The sequence below is a fragment of the Amblyomma maculatum genome, chromosome 4, assembly GCF_055883805.1.
Source record: "Amblyomma maculatum isolate TAMU_Amacu chromosome 4, ASM5588380v1, whole genome shotgun sequence".
Lineage (NCBI taxonomy): Eukaryota > Metazoa > Arthropoda > Arachnida > Ixodida > Ixodidae > Amblyomma > Amblyomma maculatum.
This window is the reverse complement of record NC_139347.1, coordinates 168,341,180-168,364,557: the sequence shown is the minus strand read 5'-3', so window position 1 is coordinate 168,364,557 and position 23,378 is coordinate 168,341,180. Positions and strand designations below refer to the sequence as shown.

General features: G+C 44.6%; 1 protein-coding gene across 2 annotated transcripts in view; it reads left to right on the top strand.

Annotated features, from left to right (window-relative positions):
- The window catches only part of Tsen2 (tRNA splicing endonuclease subunit 2), a 30,480-nt gene extending 7,302 nt beyond the window's left edge, over nucleotides 1–23,178 (top strand). The window contains exons 4-9 of one of the 2 annotated variants that reach the window (XM_084602764.1): nucleotides 849–1,195; nucleotides 7,715–7,768; nucleotides 11,223–11,358; nucleotides 15,823–15,977; nucleotides 17,857–17,937; nucleotides 21,596–23,178. In XM_084602764.1, coding sequence (XP_084458890.1) covers nucleotides 849–1,195; nucleotides 7,715–7,768; nucleotides 11,223–11,358; nucleotides 15,823–15,977; nucleotides 17,857–17,937; nucleotides 21,596–21,658 — 836 coding nt within the window. In that variant the 3' untranslated portion in view covers nucleotides 21,659–23,178. Of the gene's footprint in view, nucleotides 1–848; nucleotides 1,196–7,714; nucleotides 7,769–11,222; nucleotides 11,359–12,872; nucleotides 13,149–15,822; nucleotides 15,978–17,856; nucleotides 17,938–21,595 lie in introns of those variants that run through there. The other variant, XM_084602765.1, reaches the window with a different exon arrangement.
- The last annotated feature ends 200 nt before the right edge of the window (nucleotides 23,179–23,378 follow it).

Sequence of the window (23,378 nt, the reverse complement as noted above, 5' to 3'; positions counted from 1 at the left end):
CGTTCACTTTTGCGGGAGGCTGACCTCCCAAGTTAATCCTGTCCTGCGCCAGCTAACCCTATCTCCGAAAGTTTTCTGATCTCGTCTCACCCCACCTAGCTCTGCTGACTACAGTTGTGTAAATGTAAACAGCAAATTCTAATGATGAGGTTTAGTGGACTAGTGGAAACTAGCATCCGGGCAAAAACCTGAACAAAAAGATTCCACGAGTCAAATATTGGCTCAGACCGTCAGCATTCAGTTTGAAGCTTTGTGCCTGTTCTGTCTGACGAAGTCTGCCCCATCTTCAGTGCTTATCTTTTGTGTTAGCCACCACTTGTTTTGAGATGCTGTGGGATAACTATTCTAACACGTTTTGCCAAGGTTGAATGGTACAGGTGGTGCTGGGTGCAACCATGATTGGTGGGGTATGTAGTGCTCTTGAGCTGTCGCTACCACTTCATCACTCGAGGCAGAAGTGAAAAGTCTGCGAGCTTGTGATTTGTTTCTTGGCAAATTTGCCTGCTAGTAGCCAGCACTCCGGTAGTATGTGGATCAAGTTATGAAAGACTTGTAGCACAAGCTTGCTATTTTTCTTAGTTTCCTGTCATGTAATCACTTTTATGAGCAGTAATAAGACTGGTCTTCAAAGAAGTGTAGATAAGATAACCTGTGGGCAGCAAAGGGTAAATTTTGCATAAGGCTCCGATCATCTCCAATCAAATATTGCTTAGCCCTTTTGCGGTGCATGAGTGCCAACAATTTTGATGCGTAAACGTGCTGTTGGGAGTACTATTGAATGAACTAAGTTATAATAAATGCTTTGATTATGATCACAGTGTGACATCCATGCAATCTCCTTTTGTCAGCTGCCGGGAGTGAAGTGGTGACAGGTGATGCTGGTGGCTGTGATTCGTCCGAGGTGGCTGTACAGAGTCAAGATATAGAAGATAAGGACACCAAGAAGGGGCTGCTTGAGGTCTGCCATGCTGTCAACGAAACCTTTCATGGTGGCGAGCAGAAAGGAAGACAAAAGCGTTCCCAAGGAGGCAAAAAACGTCGGCAAGCAGAGGAGGAAGATGGAAGCATTGCCAGTGATGGAGATGAGATTGAAATGCTTAGGAATGTGCTAAGTGCCGCTGACAGTGAGGAACCTCTCTTTGCTGCAGAAGACCCGTGGCCTTTCGTCGAGTCGCTGCAACTTTTCTTCGAAGAGGCAAGTCTGGGGCTGTGTTTAGGCCCAAACTGCTAACAGTCAATGTTCAACATTTCTTCAGGAGTGGCATAAATGAGGTCAGATTTAAATGCTAGCCATGCTCAAAGAGTCATCAGGGTTGGAGTTAGTTGCAGACTGTGAGTGCTAGCACTTGGTGTCAGATGCTCAATGAAAAAATTGGATGAGCTTAACTGATAAACTTTTGCCCTTTCGTAGTTATCTGACCAGCATTGGAAAGGTGTAACGAACTGGTTGATCCATTCCTGAAGGTGTAGTTACTGCACAATTAAAATTACAACTGAGAATATAACTTGTGCATGCACGCTCAAACACACAAACAAGAAAATTCAAAATTATTCCATTGCCTACCAATGCAGCAATTTGCCCAATAAAGTTCTGGATGTTTTAGTAGGGTCGCTAGCAGTTGCAATGAGTTGTCTTAAAGTGTGCATGCCTCCTACATTTACGGAGTTGACGCTTTTTTCTGAAACATGTATGGCACAGTGAAGTTTCTGCAGTATAACGAGGACTGCACATATTTTTTCGAAGTTAAAGGGCAGCTTAGGAGGCTTTTTAACATTTGTGTTTTTTGACAAAGCTTCTACTGTATGCTTTCCTCACCATCCTGACACATTGTACTGAATTTGGGAGCCATGCGATACTTCACTCATGCACTACATTTTAAAATGTGCTATTTTTGTGGTCTCGATTAACCTCTGCAGCCGATACTGCACCTGCGACGTTACAGATATATACTTGCGTTATTGCCCCCTCTTTCCCCGCATGAACAATAAATTTTGAGGCCTGTGTTAAGCCATTTAAGGCATTTTATGAAGTGCGTCATGCTTTTTAAAAACGTCTCTATTTCTGCCGTTGGTGTGCTTGGTTGTTTTCGGCCAGTTCACACAAGGGACCGTCAGACCGCGGGGTGGACATTACATGTTCACACATCACTACTATGTGAGGCACGCTGTCAGACTGCAAACTGGTCAAGCAAGAAATGTGAAATGCCTTTTCTTCAATGTGGTTTAGCAACGGGCTACGAAGCTGTTGTCGCTAGGTGCGGCAATGAACCCACCGTTCTCAATGCTTTGGTTCCCGGAAATGGACTCCCTCACCACAGGCTTGCAGATTGGGACTCTTATAGTCGTAGGACAACAGGAGATGGCCCTTTGCAGTCGTGCCCTGTGGTTCGTCAACTCTGCGTAGGGGGTCGATAAGACTGAGGTGCACGTGGACAAAGGCTCGTCTTCTTCCTTTGCTGCTTCCCGACGCTGCCAGTCGATTTAAAGTGGTCTGGCAATTTAGGTTCGCCCAGATCGTCGTCTGCCTTTTTGGTCCGCCAAGTTCACTTCACAGCATCAGACCGTAGACAAGTTTGCAGTCATGTATGAGCAAGTGAAGCGCGGCCCACTGACTGACGGTCCGTCATGTGAATCGGCCTTTTACGAGGTCTATTTAACATGCGTGTGAGCGTTTTCTCAATAGTCTGTGTGATATCATCGTTTATCAACTAGAACATCTTTTCTCGCCATGAAATCAGTTTCAGTTTAGATTTGCCATTTTTCCTTTTTGAAAACTGGTCTACATAAAAATTTTTAATAATGGTTTGTTGTATCGGAGGCAGGGTATACAGAGAATGTGATTATGAGTAACACAAAATAATGAAAAAAGAAAAGCCATCCAACTTTCCCTTAAGGGAACAGCTGTTGCCATTTGAATAGTCCACGTCGTACCTGGTGCACCAAGCACTGCAGGCAGTGGAAAGGTGGGATTCTGGCTTGGCCGACTGGCTATTAAATAGAGACAGCCAGGTGGAGACACCCCAGCGTACGGCCCTGCTGTGGCGGTTCTGTGGTTAAGACGTTCGACCTCTGAGCCCAAGGACGTGGGATCGAATCCCGGCTGCGGCAGCTTTTTTCAATGGAGGTGAAAAGCAAGGCGCCTGTGTGCTGTGCGATGTCGGAGCACATCGAAGGACCGGGGGGGGTCAAAATGTCCTCAGTCCTTCACTACAGCGTCTCTCATAGCCTAAGTCGCTTTCAAACGTTAAACCTTGTAAACCAACCAAACCAACATCTCAGCATAGGCATAAACTGGCTTACCAGATGCCGGCTGTGCCAAGTATTAGCCACACCTGCACATGTGGGCATGTGCACAAGAGGTGTTTGGTAAATGGTTTACGTCTATGCGAGTATGTACTCATCGTGCTAAGTCTCTCTAATGCCCGTACGTGAGTATGTATTCACTGTGCTAGATCTCTCTACTGCCTCATTAACACTTTCCCAAGCCCCATACAACCTCCCTCCTTTCCCGCATCTACATCCTATCAGAAAGCAGAGGCTGAATAAAATATCTCAAATAACAAGAATTCAGCTAGCACATTTTAGTATGCACTGGTCACCTACTATGGCAGAATCGGGAACAGGAGTTCAGGATGTGGAGCAGCAACTTATGCTTGTGACTCATTTCTGTCACACGAGCCACTCGTACAGCTTCAACTGCTCTTGCATTGTCACCAGCAGCATCCTTGTAGTGTTTTTAACCAAGCCAGATGCAATTGTACATCTTCAGGCAAAACATTACCGAACATGTTTCGGGCGTTTAAAATTTTTTGATGTGTTCCATAGAGAAAATATGGTGGTCACTTCTGTTCATAAGTGAATGCATCAGCAACATATGCTAACATATGTATAAGGCACAAGTGCTTACAAAAGTTTCGGGAATGTGGAAAACAACAAAATCGTGAATTTCTTTGCTTTCTAAAGGCTCTGCAAGGCTTTGAGGGATGGATTTATTAGTCACACAGGGTAAGTGCTGACCACACCATTCAGGTTCGCACTACATGCTTAGATTTCTGAAAAACATCTTTGTTTTAATTTTTGCGTTCTATAAACTTTTGTTGCCACCTGTACATCTTATATTTTCTGGGTTACGTGAAATGAAAGCTTTTATTTCCGAGGTGGGCTCTGTATTAGGTTGAGACTGTACGGCACTGGCACGGCTATCAGCTGTGAACTTCATCAGCGGTCCATGGGTGCATTGTTATTTGTTAACCAAAGATCACAATAATGTGCTTGTCTTAAAAATGTATTATTTGGGCTTTTTGTTCATTACAACATAGAGAAAATAGATTGAATTGTATTATGAGGTTCAACATCACGAAGTGATTTAGGCTCTAAGGGATGCTATGACTGCTTGGTCTTCTTTAACAAGCACTTATGTCATGCCTTACACGGGTGCCTTGGGTTCTGCCTCCATTGAAGCATAGCCACTGCTGCCAGGATCTGACCCTGTTTTCCTGGCTCAGTAATCCAGTGCCCTATGACTACTGAGCCAAAGTAGTGAGGCGGAAAATTGATATTCTGGTGTTGCAGTGAAGAGGAGTGAGGAAAGAGCATGCCACCAAACCATTGAATTATGGTTGGTTGCTCTATTGTAGGCTCGCAGAAAACATAGATCTCAAATCGCAGTTGTGCAAACGAGTGAGTGAACACTAATCAGCGACTGAAAGATAGTATGCATGAGTGGGGTATACAAATAAAGCAAGAATGCTGGAATGGTTTAAGGAATAAACTAACTAGCAAACTGACGATTGGGTGTGTAGCGGGCGAACACGTGAGGGGTCAAACTAGCGCACTAACCTACAGTCAAGATAACAAATGAAATGGTCAATTGTTGATACTTGCTGATCAAGGTAGATCTGGTAGATCAAGGTAGATCAAGGTACTTTCTGATCAAGGTGGAGCCTGCTTATGTGGCTGGTTCAAATAATGCACTGGAATTCATTGCCTTCTACACGAAGCAGTTGTTTCACGATACTGAAAATAATTGCGAAGCTATGCAAAAACATTGTGGCAAGCATAATTTCTTCTCTGCATCAGCAAGAGTTTCCGAGAAAACAGCCTTCAAAGTGTGCATTTTCCCCATAGGAAAGTATTTCCGTCCACTGCATCACTGGCTGCTGAGTGAAGAATCACCTCGTGGCACTTATAGGAACTAGGGGGGACAGTATCTGAGAGTGGTGCAGGCTTCTCTGTCCTCATCTCTATAGCTTCCACTGCACTGTGCACAGTTGGTACTCTGAATGCTTCCACAGATTGGTGCATGTGCTTATGTGGCGATAAGCGCTTCAGGGCTGTTTATTACTTAATAGCTGTTTTATAGTGATGGCTATACTCAACACAAAAGCAGAGTTTAATGTTGCGCCAGGCATTTGACCTTCAGTAAACCTCAAGGTCAAACCACAATAACAGTGTAAACCCCATGACTTTGCCCTTTGATCTTTAACCTTAGGGGACGTCATCAAGACAGAGACTACGTGTAAGGATTGTTTGGTTCACAACATTTGGAGATCATATGATCACTTTTTATAAAGAAGCTGCCAAGCCTCTGTCTCGCCAGTAGTCGTGGATCAAGATTTGAGTGCGTCGGATTGTGAATGATCGTGGTAGCTGACAGGTAACGTTGCAGAGCACTGATTTGTCGATGGGTTGTGTGAGGTAACGATGCCACGTGCTGTCACAAAGTTGGAGGGAACGGCTAAATTTGGTTGCTAATTTGATGTAGATGGATGGGATAGGAATCAACCTTCCAGTCCTCCTGGATATGCTGAGTAAGGCAAGCTAGTTCTAGACCATGTTGGCACATTCATCTGGCTTGGCTAAATTGATGCTTTATATCTATGTCGGGCGGTTATTGCAAACACCCAAACATCTGGTGTTGCTGACAGAAAAGCTACAAGCAGATCAATTAAGGGGAAATGAGGGTGCTCATTATAATACGTGAAGGAAAGAAGCCAACAGTCGGCGAGGCCAAGGAAAGCGTTGGGGATGGTACTTTATGTATTTTTTTAAGTGTTTACTTGGACAATCACAGAAATTAGTAATGTAATCTGTTTAGGGGAAAGATTATTAAACACAAAGTAGAAAAAAAAACAATGTGCCGATGGTGGGAACCAAACCTCTTCCAACTGAGCTACATCGGCCGCTGTCCCCCCTGCTACTTGCTTGGGTATTTATGTTGTCTGTATACGAACCTTGAGAGTGTTCACCAGCGCCACCCTCAACCAAAGCGGCGGACATGGCACCCTCATTTCCCCTTAATTGATCTGCTTGTAGCTTACGGGGGTCTCGGTTCTGGCAGTCTTGAAGCCGTAGGTAGCGTAAGAGGGTTCTAGCACAGCTTTCGCCCTCGCACTTGATCACGTTCTACATGACGCTGGCGGTAACAAAGGACGATCCACGTCCGCCGCTTTGGTTGAGGGTGGCACTGGTGAACACTCTCAAGGTTCGTATACAGACAACATAAATACCCAAGCAAGTAGCAGGGGGGACAGCGGCCTATGTAGCTCAGTTGGAAGAGCACCGGACGCGATATTCGGAGGTCGTGGATTCGGTTCCCACCATCGGCAGGTTGTTTTTTCTTCTACTTTGTGTTTAATTATCTTTCCCCTAAACAGATTACATTACTAATTTCTGTGATTATCCAAGTAAGCATTAAAAAATATATATATACATAATGTACCATCCCCAACGCTTTCCTTGGCCTCGCCGGCTGTTGGCTTCTTTCCTTCATGACAGAAAAGCTGTGGCATAACCATGAAAAGCTATTACACGACCTTCTAATTTTTTTCTGAAAGATGCTGAAGTCGAAATGTTTTTCCATCAGACATTACTATTGTTTGTTTCTGAAATGTTGCACATTAGTCTTTTGTTCTCAAGTAGAGATATGTATTTCTTCTCAAAGTCTGGTAAGCAGGTCCACACCTAGGAACGCTGAAGCTTGCTGGAAAAACTTTGAATCCACTTGGCAACAAATCACTCAAGTGACACATTCAGATTTCACACACAGTGCTTGCTGGTGCTGCTCTCTCATGTCACTGCATGCTGTGATGTGTGCTGCATAAACCTCGCCACTTGCCGTTGTGACTTGGTGACTAACAAATGAATAGTGGCTCTGAGGAAAACGGACGAAAGGTGGTTGCTGAGCGCAAGCAGATGGTTTTGGTGATAGTAGTGGCCACATTTTGGTGGGGACAAAATACATGATATTCTGTGTTACTGAGGTTTCAGTGTGCATTAAAAATACTCCTGGTGGTCAGAATTGGTTGGGAGCCTTCCACTATGATATGGCTGTCAAACCTTGGCATTGCCTTGGCACGTAACAACTGTTATTTCGTCTAAACTGTGTAGTACATGTCTTTCGGCTCAGCCTTACTGCCCAACTACCTTTATGCAAAATAACATGATAGGGCGAGCATTGTGATTGGCACTGTGCACATACAACTTGAGATGCTTGACATGGTAATCTGTAGCATGTTTTCAATATCTTGTGTGCTGGAGGAAAGTTTTACTTGGCAAAACAAAAAGAAGTCTGGCAAATGTGCTGTATTCCCTTGTCCCTTGCCTTTGTTTCACTGACTTGTGTTTGATCAGAGGACGTCCACCACACGTGTGCGCCCCAGACCTAGTTTGGTAGTCTCTGATATTCTTTTTGGTTGGCTCGTTGGTGTTGCAGGCATATTTCTTGTCCTATGGCTTGGGGTGCCTCATAGTGAAGGATGGTGATCAGGTGAGTGTCTTCTGCTCTGCCATCTCGCTTGTGATGCTGTTTGTCGTCATTGATTTTTTCTTTGATCTTTCATTCTTCCCCCTCATGCTTGCCACTATTCATGCAATATCTCTCTTTGGTAAAGCAACGCACTAATGCTTGTGAACACTGTCGTAGTTTACAGGTCTGTCTAGCTGCTGCTGCTGCTGGATGCTGTCATTGCATGCTTCTTTTTTTTTCATGTTCTGTGCCAAGGGTGCACTCCCTAACGCGACAGCTCTTTTTGTCTCGGGTGCTGTGTGGCTGCTGAGTGTGCAGTTTCAGTTTGCATTCATACAAACTGTTGCAACTCTGCATTTTACTGAAGGCAGAAAAAAAAAACAAGAAAAAACGAGTGTCTTTATAATGCACTTAATTTTTAGTGCACTGTGAAGAGCCTGTTATGTAGTGCTCTTATGCAGTAAAAGCTAGTTTATCTGGACTTAAAGGGACGTGAATAAATGTTCTCATTATCCGTAAGTTTGGATTATCGATTGAGCCCCCAAAACACTAAAGGATCAATTGCATCATAGTAAATTTATTTGGTCAAAGATTATCTGCAATAGCTGCATCAGCGGTATTGTAGTGACACAAAAAGTGGCGCATAAATACTTAGGTGTGACACTTACAGTCGACTGTTCATGGAATACACATGTGGATACCATAGTTGCAAAAGCCGCCAGGACCTTAAACGTTATACAGCAAAATCTGAAACACCTTCTGCCTTGTTTGAAATCAATAGCCTACTTAACGTACGTTCGACCACTGCTCGAATACGCTTGTGCCGTATGGGACCCTTGGCAAACAACACTGAGCAATAAAATTGAAAACATCCAAAATAGAGCAGCAAGGTTTGTCCTGTGTCGGTACTCGAGAACTGATAGCTGCACCGTCATGAAAAATGAATTAGGATGGGAAACCCTCTTCTCTCGAAGAAGGAAATTACGACTTAAACTGTTGTACCAAATATACCACAACAAAACAGGCATTCGAAATGAAATATACTTGCATAGGCCACATTATGTCTCTGCTCGCACAGATCATTGTTTTAAAAATTTTGGAATACCGTGCCAGAACTAACATGTATGCCAGTTCCTTTTTTGTTCGATCCATCAGTGAATGGAATCTGCTTTCAGGTCATCAAGTGTGCTCCATAAATGAATATGTGTTTTTTTCCACTCTGTAACCCCCCTGCTGTAGCGCCCTCGGGCTAAGCGATGTAATCATTGAATAAAGAATAGCTGCATGGCAGTGACTTTTCATTTCCTTCAGTGCTTTATAGCATGCGCACTGTTGAGAACATTGAAGGTGGACTAAGGTGTCCTGACGAACCGTCACGGCGCCTCCGAATACAGACACTCGGCTAGCTCCCTTTGACTTGCACTCTATGGGAACGCTCTATTTGCGCTCTATGGGAACGCATGATGCATGCAGCACAGCTGCGGAGGTTAGCGCGACTGCTTTCGCGGGACTGGGCTGCACACTCTATGATAAACTAATCTAACTTATGGCTGCTTTTCATTCTGTCGGCAGGATTCAGTACGGGTCACCTGTGCATGAGTTTTCTGATCGCGACCTTAAAAGACATTGGAAAGCTACACAGGGCCACTCTTTGCTTCATTTCTGGGCCTCCTAAGCACACGAGGAATCAAGAGCTTTTTAAGCTGGTCAGCATACCACCCATACAAGACATTATAAGAGAATCAAAAATAAGAATGCTATCCCGACTAGAAAACACGACGCTAGGGCTACAGGTCATGGCATGGGACAACCGAATCAACACTGCTCCGAGGCCCCTGGGGACAGACACTTCACCCCCGTGGGAGGCGCCTGTAATCGCACCAAGGCCACAACGACCTATTAGTAGGCGGAATGGGGTGGCTAGGCACCTTTTAGAGCAGAGAACTGCCCTCACAAGACCGCTGAATACAGTAGACATCTCCACTGACGCTGACAAATGAAAAGGGTGAGTGTAGCATGGGTGTGTGTGCCAGCACCCCAACACAACGGACAGCACATATGCCACCTACCTGGAGGAGCAATTTTACACTCAGAGTTGCTTGCCATATGGGGAGCCATAAACACCATTACCACAGCTACAGCCAGAAAAGATAATTTCGATGGCTATCAAATTTTAACCGACTCATATGCAGCGATTGCAGAGCTGACGGCACGAACTACAGACGACGCAGTGGCCAAAGACATCAGAAAGAGACTGAAGTGAATGCGGGAAGTTGGAAAAGAAATTCAAATTATATGGACGCCGGGACATACTGGCACGGACGGGGGAAACACAGACGTGCAAGCTGGCGCCGCGCAAGCGGGTGAGCTTGCTGAAAGGTACAATGCCCCACACCCTAACTCCATGCCTAATCTGATAGACCTAAATCCTTACCAAACAATGCTCACTAAATGCTCCTCTGGCAGATCGATGATGCACTATGTACGCACCAAAATAAAACACGACAGTAAGCTTAGATTATATAAAGTGACACCAACGCCGGTACTTGATAACACGAAAGGGCTCACTCGACCCCAAAAGATATTTCTCAACAAAGTAATAACAAACGCTGCTTACACACCACACATACTTGACAAGTGGTTTCTCGGAAGACACGAAACACTCAAACAGAACATATGCACCCACTGTCAGGAACAGTGTACAGTAGACCTAAAACGCCTTATATGGCAATGTCCATTGTTTTCACGAGGAAGAAACAAAATTACGCATATTCCACACAACGACATGCCCACCCTAGCCGATCAGATTCTATCAAGCACCATAACACAACATTCCATTGCTACATACGGCAGTGAGAGCGGCCTACTTCGAGTAGTGGGAGAGGTCGACTTACAGGGCAAAGATCATGGCAAGCAACAAGCAACAGCTTGAAGAACCGTGAAGACAAAGCTACACTCTAATCCCTCCTAACTCTCTAATTACCCAAACAGCGGCCGAGAGCCATCCCTTCCTTCAAATAAAAGCCTCATTCATTAGCAGATTAAGGGGCATTTTTGGAAGGGAAAGCTAGTCATATGGCTTGCATTTTGACTTGAAAAAGTATAATGTTTTGCTTATAGCACAATACTGCTTTCAGTGCAGATTTTTGCAGCCCCCACAGCCTACATTATTAAGCAGTCTACAGCGCAGCGCAGCTATGAGATTCGGGTACTGCTCTCATGTCCCAGAGACTTCTTTACCTTGTAGCATATATGTAGTAATTGCATGATGATGCCTTACTCTCTTTCTGGTGAGCTGGAATTTTCATCTTAGCTATCGTAACCTTATCTTTCGAACTGCGTATAGCCTTGTGTGGTGTTTTTACTTCCTCACTGTGTGTGCAGAACGAAAGTGGCTTTGAACAGCTGCAGCATTTTACATTGCTGCCAAGTGCTACAACGATGCCTGTGGTGCATTGACATGCATTAACCGCAGGAGTTGGACCTCCTGAAGCTGTGGCAGAAGATGTGTGGCCTGCACGACAACTTTCCCGCCCGATATGCGGCATACCACCACTTCCGCAGCAAGGGCTGGGTCGTCCGGTCTGGCTGCAAGTTTGCAGCTGACTACTGTGCGTACTGAGACACTCGCATTCATTTGAAGCCCACTGACGATGGGTTCTGCTGGAATTGTTTGTTCGATTCACCGTCTCCCGGTTATGCATTGAACACCACGTGTGCAATCTTGTTTTGCTATGAAAGGGAACACGTGAGCACATGTCTGGCACTTCGTGCAGCAAGTTATTTCATGATCTCGCCTACATAAGATGGCTGCTATGCGCGTTACTCGTGCTTGTTCTTCAGCATGATAGTGCCTATATTCATGAAAAAAATGTGGGTCATGTGCTCGTGTGCTGGGCTCTGTATTGCACCCATCAGCACGTCCTCTAATCTTAACAGTTAAAGAGAGAGGATAAACGGATGAGGTGCATTTTCAGCGGCAGTGCAGAGGATGATGGGAAAATTGTTTGCCGCTGCTATTTCCGGTTCCAACCTTTTCCTCTTTCTCGCATGCTTACTCACAGTTGCTTTACTGCACTGTAATCTACTTATAACGATGCCAGATATAATCATATATCTCTTGTAACGATCAAATTGATTGGATTCATCAATTTTTCTGCTGCCCCTATGTAAAAATAATCCATGTATAACTGCGATTGTCAGCATAGTTGCATGCAGCCTTAGCAAATGAGCACTATCATAATCGCAGTCGCGTAAGGGGAAGGGAAGTGCTTGTTTAGCCGCCACTGTGCGACGGGTGCGGCCGTATCACTGTCACTCGATTGTGCGTTAAACAATGGCACCGACCAAGCACAAGGCAATATTTTTTCGAAGTGAAACAGGTCTGTTAGGGTATAGGAAAGCAAATGTGGGCTCTCACATTGCTGATTTCACTGACCATCAAGGAGGGTGTCCTGCAGTCAATACAATTGCTGATCATTATGGCTCACTCAAAAGGACTGCTGCCAGCATACGTACTACAGCCGGAACCGATGCGCGCAGACTGTCATCATCAGCTGCTGCTCAAGCAAGCTTGAATTTCTGACTTTTATAAGCATACTAAAGTTAATTTATGATTATATATGTATTGTGCAGTATAGTGCTCAGTGCTGTCAACAATTACTCGCATTGTTTGACCCGATTCACTCATTGCTGGTAGGTAGCCAAGCCTGCATGCATGGAAAATACCTGCGTGTCTTTTCTTGCCTGTCCAGATATGACAATAATTTGTTATAACAGTCAGAGCAGACTTGCCAGTTTTCTCAATATCACTTTAGTAAAACGTCATTGATACAGTTTTTTTCTTTTAATTTGGGAAAACAAACATATCTATCGTGGAAAACATAAACTGACCTACCTGATTTTGAGAATTTTAACTGCTGAACGAGATACAAAGACGTTTAGGAATGAGACTTTCACAGTATAAAAGCGTAGGTTGGCATTTATAGACATCCAGTAGGCACAGCTCCTTATTTAACTCTCGCAGAATTCAATCCACATTTGCGTTGCCCTAAGTGCGAAGAGATTAGTATCAAACCTGGCTTGCAGAAGGCAATGACGAGCCGGGATCGCTTCCTTGTTTCAGGATGCTTCATCCCTTTACACCAGTGATGTGTGGAGAAGCCATCGCGATGGCTTACAATCTTCGTGTTTTTGCTCAGGCTGCATCCCCCAGACTCGGCCCTCTCGTATGCAAGCGAGTAGTTGTAGCTATCAAATGGTTCACTCCTATGCTACTAAGGCACCGCAAAGAAGTCACTGTGTTGCTCCCAATAAAGTCATGTTTCGCGCCTTGTACGTTGTCTCGTTGGCATTCTTTGATGCTTTGTCCCTTTTCACCTGTGCACTGTAGGAAAGCAATTGTGGTGGGTGAGCGCCGCTGATCACTTTTTCATGTTACGAGTGCTCATTAGCACACATCTGGTTGATCGCGAAACTTATTATATGACCACAATTTGTCGAAATTTTGAATGTAGTAACTGGGAAATCATATTACCTGGGAATGCATTAACCGGGAGAAAAATAGCGTAACTCTATGGAGGATGTTTTACTGCCTGCGATTTTGAGTGTATGAAACGTGAAATAGGAAATCGTGTATGAACCGGGAACATATCAACAAGGTTCCACTGTATTGCACTTTAGTTAGCTTGTGCTGCAATGTTGTTCATTGAACTGCATCATTGCAACGTCAACGTGACATTCAATGGACATTGCCTTGTTAAAGTTTTATTGTAAAGCTTCCTTTTTGCAAAATTTCCTTGCTCGAAATGCAACCAGGATAAGTGGTATTGTATGAGGCTATAGTGTGCAGCGGAGTGCGTTGCTGCGGCTGTGTGCACATCGACATCTATGGGTTGTATGCCATCCCTCCAATGAAAGGGGTCGTTTTTGTGACTGCTGCAAACCGGGAGTGTGGTTGTTTAGACTCTGGTGTTCTGTCAGAAACTTGATTCTTAGTTACGAACTAACTTTTGTGGGTATCTTGAAAGTCTTGCCCCATTCTGCCACCTTAGCAGGCAGGTGCACCAAGCACATGACAGCTGTGGCAATAACTTCTCACCGTTCCAAGGGGAGAATTGTGATGCTCGCATCCTTTTTAGCAAAGGTTCATAGCACTGAGAAAAAAAACGTCCATAACACCCTAGTAAGCTTTGGTAACGCCCAGCAAATGTTCTGGTGGCTTCCTGTGTCTGCAGCTATCAGGGAGGCCAAGAAGTAGAGTTAGTGGCAGTTGGGCGAGCAAACTTTTATGAGGGTTTTTGCCCACTTTTTGGCACAGTGACCACAGGAGGTATGGAGGATGCAATGGAGCTTTCGGAGGGATGTCATTTGATTGATCAAATAATTTGCATTAAAAAAAGAACTTTTGTGTAGTGCTTCCCTAATGGGGGTCTGCAAAGTGATTTTCAGGGTCCGGAAGCCTACGTCTACAAAAGGAAAGAAAGATTGCGCGATAGTTGTGCTCTGGCTAGGGGTTGTTCTGCAGGATTAAAAAGACGGAGGTTCAAAGCCAACTTTAGTTTCTCAGAGTGAAAGAAACGTGAGAAGAGTGCAGAAATGGAGAGTGCGTGCGCAGAACAGAGAGGGAGCCTTCGGCATTTGTTGATGCTAACGTCGGTGAAACTTGAACTGTGGCTGCGCTGCTAGACGAGGGCACAATGCAGAACTTCACGAGTGTCCGATGAGTGAGCAGTGTGGCGTTGGGAGGATTCGAATCCCTTCTAGTGGCATACATACCGGTGCAGATGTGTCGCCTCTTCCCTATGACCTTTGCAGACTGTGGTGCACTGGCTTATGTAGTGAGCTTTTTTAGAGGCCAGTTTGCCTTGACTACTCAATTCCGGTTTTCATGACCTGCTCTTGGAACTGCGGCAGCAGTCCACACAAGGTTCCCTCCCCTGCAATCACTTCTATTAGAAGACTCATTTGGGGTATGTGAGTCATGTTTTAAAAATACGCTTTTATAATTATTTCCTGCCATATTGTGTTTCCCATGGAATTCTGCAAATTCTTTGGTTTCTGCTTCATAGTACATATTTAAATTCTTCTGCGCCAAAAAGTTGAGGGCCTACACATGACTGACCTTTACAGAGGACCATATTGCATTCTTCTCTCACCTCTGAAAAGGGGACCAAATTGGTTTTGAAACATTTGCACTTCCTTTAGCATGTTGGGCATAGTTCTTTTAAACCAAAAGCTTTACCAGCCCCATTGGTCGAAAGAGCTCTTGGCGTGCTGCTACCACTTTCATTCGACATAGCCGCAGCGAAAAAAACACAATCACAGAAGGAAGACACGTACACAAGGACCTTAGCAAGCAGCGTTGGTCCTTGTGTACGTGTCTTCCTTCTGTGATTGTACGTGTCTTCCTTCTGTGATTGTGTTTTTTTCGCTGCGGCTATGTCGAATGTAAACTACCAACTCGCCCAAAAGCTTGTTTTACTGATGCTACCACTTTCCCTATACCACAGCTCTCTTCATTGGCAGCAGTGCAAAGAGAACGGCCACATATGGAAAGGGCGAGACGTAGCCCTTCGAAGCATGTTTACGAGGAGAGTAGTGGCGAGACTCGAGAGCGTAAGGTCATTGTCTGGCGTTCATGCTAAGAACACTTTCTATGTGTGTGCTTGTGTGTGCCTCCTCACAATCACGTGTCAGTGCACACCAGGAGAGTGGACCATCCACATCGGCTTGGTCTGCAGGCGGGCGCCTTCCACACGTCTGTGGGTTGTGGCACTTCTGCCGCGTGTTGCAGCGTATCCCCTACACCCGCAACGCCAAGTTAGCATGTGCGATGTTTAGAAGAAACGTGTGTGTATTTAGAGTATAGATTCTGTCATCAATGTGACACCAACCGCTATAATCCAGTTTGAATAAACGCAGGAATGGCGTTTGCACCGGCGCTTTTGGGTGCATATCACACCTAAGCAGTCCTAAATGTATCTACCAAATTTTTTTCGCAATTATTGGGTTTCAGTTTCTAAAATTTTAGCTCGTCTTTGATGTGTTGTGCACCTGGCTTTTGTCCCTTCCAGTGCTCTACAAGGATGGGCCAGCATTCTATCATGCCAGCTTTTCGGTGGTGGTGCGTGGTGTTTGGGCCGACACGCTCGAAGAGATTCCTGATCGTCGAGTGCAAAGCTGGCCTGCACTGTCGGGCCTCATCAGGGTGAATGCAAATGCCTCCAAGGTCAGCATTGACATGATCTGCTCACCACTTGTATGATCTGTGTGATTACCTCCAGGCATATCTTTAATGTAGGAAGCTTCCTGCTAGTACTGATAAGAGGGCTGAAGATTAGTATACTAAGCTGCCACAACCAATCTTTGATACTGTATCCTTGTATATTTAGCGCTTATGAGTGCAGAACACCAGGGCCCGTATTCCGAGTTTGCGTCGTTATTGAAGTGTCGCTATCTCACATGAACTCGAGTCATCTGATTGGTCGAAACGCCGGAACATGATGTTGCCACCTCTTCCGGTTCCATAGTGGCAACACCCAGCTTCGTCGTTTCGACCAATCAAATGACTCGAGGTCACGTGAGATAGCGACACTTCGATAATGACGCAAACTCGGAATACGGCCCCTGCACTTGTAGTATTACATGTGTATCATGCTTGCAATGTTAATTGTAATGTAAATTGTATTTGCTAGAGAATGTAGTTTAGCTTCTGATTTTTACGCAGTGACATTTTTCCTTTTTACGTACACACTGGTGCACTGCCAACAGGTGATGTGAAATAAAACTGGCTTCATCTTTGTCGCCATTATTTGTACACCCCCAAAGGAATCACGAAAAGCTGCTTAGGTGCTACAACTCGAAAACATGCACAAACAATTGGCATTTTGTCAGTCTTTACTGTGATGCAAAAATTTTTAAGCCAGTTTCAATAACGCCAAGGATATCAGCAAACAAAAGTAATGCTCCTTCTCCCCATTCATCTAAATGCATGCCGGCATGCAATAAGAAATAAAGAAAACAGGTTGTGACAGTACCCCACTGTACCCTATTCCACCCATGTGACTTGGGTGCACCCAGACAGCCCAGCTGATGCCAACGGCAACGGGCCGGCTACGAACATACTGTGAGGTGGCCAGGAGCCTTCTTTAGAAATTATTTGCAGGTTATGCAGCCCATTCAGAGCTTTCAAATTTGACCTAGAATACTAGTAAAGACCACCTCTGTAGATTTGTTGCATTGTAATATCAGCAGAAATATTGTTTCATGGTCCCTTTAGAGGCCCTCAGGTTAGGGAAATACTTGGGGAGAGAGGGAATACCCATAACATTCTGCAGTAGTCGGAAAGCTTGAACATGAACTCTCATCGAGCTTGAACCCTAAAGAAAGCAACTTGTGCAGTGTTGATGCAAACTACCGCTGCAGGTTAATGCACGATCGAGTGGCAAACGGGTGAATTACCCTGCTGGCAATTGTTTCATGATGAGAGCAGTGCCTGTCACACTTTTGCAAGCCATAGATAACCTTTATAGTCATGCTTAGTCCATTTTTTAATCCTAGTTAGGTGGAATTTTAATCCTAGTTAGGTGGAAGACAAAACAAAAGGCCCAGAGACCAAAAACAGCTTTTTACCGTACAAATGCTTTTCTACTATCCCGCAACAGTTATCCACTTATAAAAAAGTTAGAGGCAAAGAATTGTTGGAGGCTGGCAGGAATTTGCACATTCAAATGCCATTTTTTCCCACACAGCTTGCTCACAGTGATGCCAAACATTTCACATTGAAAGTACTGGTTTCTGAGAATGTTTTGACGTAGAAGCTTTTATGCTAGCTTCACGTAATAATGGGTGAAAGGCGTGCAAACAGTATGTCACAATTTCGTGATAGAGTATGCACATGAGGAACTCTTATGGTAAAACATTTTTTAGTGGTATTTATGCAAAAATGAGCCAGCACAGTCTTGATTCAAACAGGAATTGTTATGATTAAAAGTTGCAAGCACTGTTAAAATTTATTGTCATATGTAGCAGTCCTTTTTACTGGTGTACATTGTGGTCGTCATTGTTTTGCATTCTTCTGTAGCCTTTCTTTCCTCTTTCTTTTGCAGACTTTGCTAATCTGTTACGTGATCATGCCCAGGGATGCTGACTTCTCCACACCGCACTGTTTGCGGTCGTTCAAGATTCAGGTAGTTGATCTGTTAATTCTTACCACAGATTTGCTCTACACCATTAGTATCTGATCTCTGAAATGAACACTGTGTCACGTACAGTGGGGACTGCAAAAATGGAGTATTCCTACTTATTGATATAGACCTATAAAGCCAAACCCAGATATATCGTATAGTACTGTATAGGAATTGTGCCACTAGATGAGACCCTTTAAATGCAGAAGCGTGAATATGACATACCCGCGCAAGGGACAGCCCTGCTGCAGTGGTGCATACACATACACACAAAAACAATCCTTCGCGAAATAGTGCCATAGTTAGGTGCTGCACACACCCAAAACAGACAGCTGACAACTGACGCCTTTTTCCTTTTTTTTTTTTTTTTAATCTTTGTAAAAAATCGGGGTGGGTGGGTAAATTATGCAAGTGAGTTCGTTATGCAGATAAATACGTTAAATTTACCGTAATGGAAATGGTTCTTGTGAATTTTTTTGAGGCCATTCGATAATTCGAACTTTTTCCTGGTCCCGTGCACACTTCACGACTCCCTCCCTTCCCACCTCCCATGAACGCGGACTCGCTTGTCTGTGTTTATACAAACCACGTGTCCTGCTGCCATGGGCCTGCACACCTGCTTGTTTCAGAGTAAAATTTGTATTCGTGGAATGTGGTTCTACTTTGAGTTTGTGAGATTTCTTTGTGTGAGAGCCTCTTGAAGAGAACCACGCTTGCGTGTGCACGTCTCAGTTTTACCTTCAACAGCAGTTTTCCCCGATAGGGCAGAGAACGTGTTTGGGCCCAGTTGAATTGCTTCACAATAATTCAATGTATCCAGATTTGATATGTCTTTGTTCGACTGTATAATTCACTTTCGCATTAGGAGGCAGAAGCAGTCTTTTCAAACTTGTGTATTTCTCAAGGCACGGTTAAAGTGGAAGCCTCCAGTGTGGAAAGAAGTATTGAATTTTGACTCTGAATGTACAATAAAACCCCGTCAATCGGGATTCTAAGGGGCCAGAAAAATTATTTGATATATAGTAATTTCATTTGGTGGAAACTTGAGCAATGGCAGTCTGCTTCTGGGATAACAGCCGATTGCTAATGATAATTTGTCACAGTTCCATGAAACTTTTTACTCTGGGCAAGTGTCGGAGCAGAACCCTCCCAAATGGGAAACCTTTCGTGTGACACATTACCTGTGGGGTGTCCTCACAAGCAGTGTCGAACGTGAAGAGGCTCATGAGCAGCAGACAGTACTTGGAAGAGCTTGCAGTTGCAGTGCAGTATTTCAGAAGCGAAGGGAAGAGGCGTCAGTGAGGGTGGTGAGGTGTTTTCTAAAAGAAGGTCAAAAGACGAACCGCATTTCTTACACGCTTAGAAATTTTACTAATTTTTAAAAATTAGTAAAATTAGTGGACCTCCGGCGGCATAGCGCTTCCCTCCTGCCTCACCTGTTTCAACCACGGTTGCGCAGTTGTCGCGGCAATGAACACTCATACCCAGCCTTTATTTTTACTGAAAGGAGGAACTGTTGGCTTTCTTTTTGAAGATCCTGTTCCCCTCGCCACACTTTCCTGTGCGTCTTCACCATCTGATGCTCTACCTCAGCGACTTTCAGCTCTGATCATCAGCACTGACCTAACTTCTGAAGAGTCGGCGGCATTGCTCAGAGTCCTTTCGAAACACGAAGACTATTTTGATGTGTGTACGTCATATTTAGGCCAAACATGTGCCACCTCCCACCGCATAGAGACTGAGGGATCAACCATTGTTCGTCGCCGCCCATATCGCGTTTCCTTATCAGTATCTTGATTAGCGACTGTGGGAAGACATTTTTTTCACAAGTCCTGGCGGAAGTACTCCGCGCTGCCAACGCCATCCACAAGACATCTTCTAGTTATCATCCTCAGACCAATGGCCTCATCGAACGTTTTCACCGCACCTTGTCCGACATGATATCCATGTATGTTAGTCCTGACCATAAGAACTGGGACATACACCACCTTCTTCTCTGCTCCTGCCCCGCCATCTGCATCATTGAGCGACCAGTTTTCTACACGTATGGCTCATTACCGGCAAATTGCTCGCCGCAACATTGAAGCCGCCCAGCAAGAACGGAAGCATCGCTATGACCAGCACTACCGCACTGCCTCCTTCTCAACCGGTGATGAAGTGCTACTCTGGACGCCGATCCGCATGCCTGGATTGTGCGAGGAGTTCCTCCATCGCTATATGGGTCCTTACGCCGTGCTCCAGCAAACATTTCCCGTGAACTATCGCGTTGTCCTATCACATACTGTCCCCGATCGGAGTCGGCACTCAGAAGAAGTTGCTCATGTTTTGCGCATGAAGCTGTACACCCGCCGACCCGCTTCCATCTAAACAGTAACCAGGGTGGCCGCTTCCTTTCCAGGGGGATTTGTGTGAGCGCTGTGCCAGAACTTTCACCTCTTTCACCTGTACATACGCAGCATCGTCATCATTCACCAGTGTTCGCAATATCACGCACAGCGTTCCAGATTGTGGCTGGAATAAAGACGTTTGTTCGAGTGGTGGCTCACAATATGCATTATGCAATAACCATACTTCTTTTGATAAAAGTAGTACTGTAAAGACTCTTCATGGTAAAGTCACTCGACCGAGCAAAAACCTCTACTACTATATCGGTCTCTTCACTGTGTTAGCAGTTGATGATGGCATGGTTTTGAGGGTGGCCGCTGTCTCGTAATCGGCTACTTATTGTACACAATGCTTTGAGTGTGCCTTCGATCCTGCTCTTAACGTCAAATTTTGTGATAATGACTAATTTGCAGTTATTGTGTTCTTCCAGGTGTTACAGGAGTATTTCACTTGCGCAAATAAACATGGCTACGAGTATGCTAGGGGTGGGGGGTAGTTTGATTCCATGTGTAAACGAAAACTTTGCATGAACACAACATTTTCTTTCACAACCTTAGTGTCATTTAAGAGACAATAGTTAAGGAATGCGCTCAACACAGTCAAGCCCAACAAAACCACCCAGATGGTGCTGTGAACATTTGATCATTTTTTTTTCCTCCTTCCTTGTCCCTCACTGCACTTTTGCTGCCGTTATTTTCTGAGTGCTCAGCCCCACCTTCTTTCCTTGTTCATATTAAGTTCTTCCCCTTCTTATCTTTTTTTTTTCTTTTTTTTTTTTTGTGCCTGCTTCATTGCAGGGCCACTAGTGACAGTACTGGAGGTTTGTAGCTTTTACTTTGCATTTTCAGTGCTTATGCATTACAGTATTGAACTCGGTTGGTTAGCGACGGTTATGCTTTATGGCATCGGAAGCTTTACTGGATCAGCTGTCCTGTGTGAAAGCAGGAGAAGAAATGGAAGTTAATGGCTTGTATGCCACCAGCGACATATGGTTGGTTTTTTCTGTCTACCTCCTCATCACCTGTCTTCACAATTGCCTTCTTATTTCACCTTTATTAACACATACGAAAAGAAATCTCCTGTGCTTTCTTTGATGCCCGTGGCCTCCCTTCGTGACATGGCAACTTTGCATGTATTGAGTGCGTCACTTGCTGTTTTGTGGCGCATGTTTTTTTTTTTGCTGTCATAAATGCTCTGGCATTTCTGTTTATACTCTGTGGGACTATCGCAGCAGAAACACTGTCCAGCAGACTGAGTTCTTGGTGAATTTTTGCAGGAGTTATCGATGCGGCGGTGGATCACTTCAGAGGAACGGGAGAAGCGTGATGATGCTTCATAGGTGGCTCCAGACAGAACACAAGTGGTTCTTCAGCCTCCCATCTTTAAGATGGTCTGCGCTGGCTTCCAGGTTTTGTTCACGACAACGCGCGTCGACTAAGTCGCGGTAGCAGAAGAACTCTCTTGGTTATGCAGTAACATGCGACTCATTTTGTATAAATGTCACTTCAAGAAGAAGCATGCAAAGAGAATTGCATGTACCATCAACTGGTGCCTGTATATATCTAGTTCACATTCGTTCAATTCAACTCCTTGTGATATCATGGATATTTGTTCAATAAACTACGTTCTCTGTGCATTCATTTGTAACCTGCTGGTGTGATTATGCAACCATTGTGTTACTTGAGAGTTTCTGGTTGCAGCAGCTGTCAGCCTTTGGCTCGCCTGAGAAGCTGTGCGGTTTTCATGGAGGATGACGGGGTCACGGAGTAGAACGAAAGCATTGTGCAATGTGCGGTAGATATGTTTGTGCTGTAAAAAGCTAACTTACGGGGACACCAAGGAAAACTTCATCCATTGTTTCCAGAAAACAAGTCAATTCTTCAACAGCCCTCAACCTCTGTAGCTGCAAGCGGCGCTATGTTGAGCGAGAACGGTGTAAGGCGTGAGCAAATGCAGAAAACGTCACAATGTTTTTTGCATACCTAGATATTCTTTTCAAACAAAGTTGTTAGAGCAGCAAGCAGTGCTGCAGTATGGTGTGTCATCTTTGATCGTAATGTATTACACCGTCAAAAAACCCGAACAAAGAAATGAAATTCATGCGCCAAAAAATATTGTGTATATTTCTATGCCAAACACTCCTTTTTTTTTTCTTTTTGATAAAATGCATATGCTAAGCTGCTCCAAAAGCTGTTCACAAGCGACTTTGCTCAATCTGATTACTCTGCAACTATGATTAACTGGCTTCCTTGAGGCCTGTATTTATTTACTATTATTTAGACAGAACAAATTTCACAGAGCTCAGCTTACTGCCCGAGCACATCAGTCAGTGTTAGTTATAGAAAGCCATGCACGCTGTTCTTTTGCAATAGCGATGATTCGATGACGGCACTCACTGGCACACTTTTGTGACAGGCTTTTGGCTACACTGTAATTTACAGCTCTTCTAATAGAGGGATGACACTGCTTGTATTTTTACCAGTGTGACAAAGCTGTAACTCAGCTGTTCAGTGTTCGTCACGCAGGAAACCTTTGAGTGGTGCCATAAATTAGTAGTATACATAGCGTTGACGAAGCCATGCATTTTTGTGGCCGTTTAGAAAGAACGCCTCCCCATCTGTTAATGCTGGAGAAAAGGCACACTTGTTAAATGGGAGGGCCTCCCGCTTTGCTCTGCTGCCTTTCCGCCTAGTGTTAGCGCGAGCGAGGCAGGGGTTGACCATGTGGCGTGAATACTTTCAGTGGCAGAATAGAAGCAATAAATAAACTTAGTGTCTGTAACACCATTTTGGTCGGCGCATGTTACCGTTTTTGTTATGGCTTCATTTCCGGTTGACTCTGTTTGAGGAGACCCCCCTCACACCTCAAGACATGCAGCAAAGAAAAAAAACAATGAAGTGACTCTGCCCAAAGTGATCAGCTACCTCATCAATGCCATTTATGACCGGCAGGATTGGCCAGAATACGGTGCTAAGCTAGGCAGCCAGCATAGCACACTGTTTTTAGTGGCGAAGCGTGAAGTCATCAAGATGCACATATTACGGGTAAATTTTGGTGCA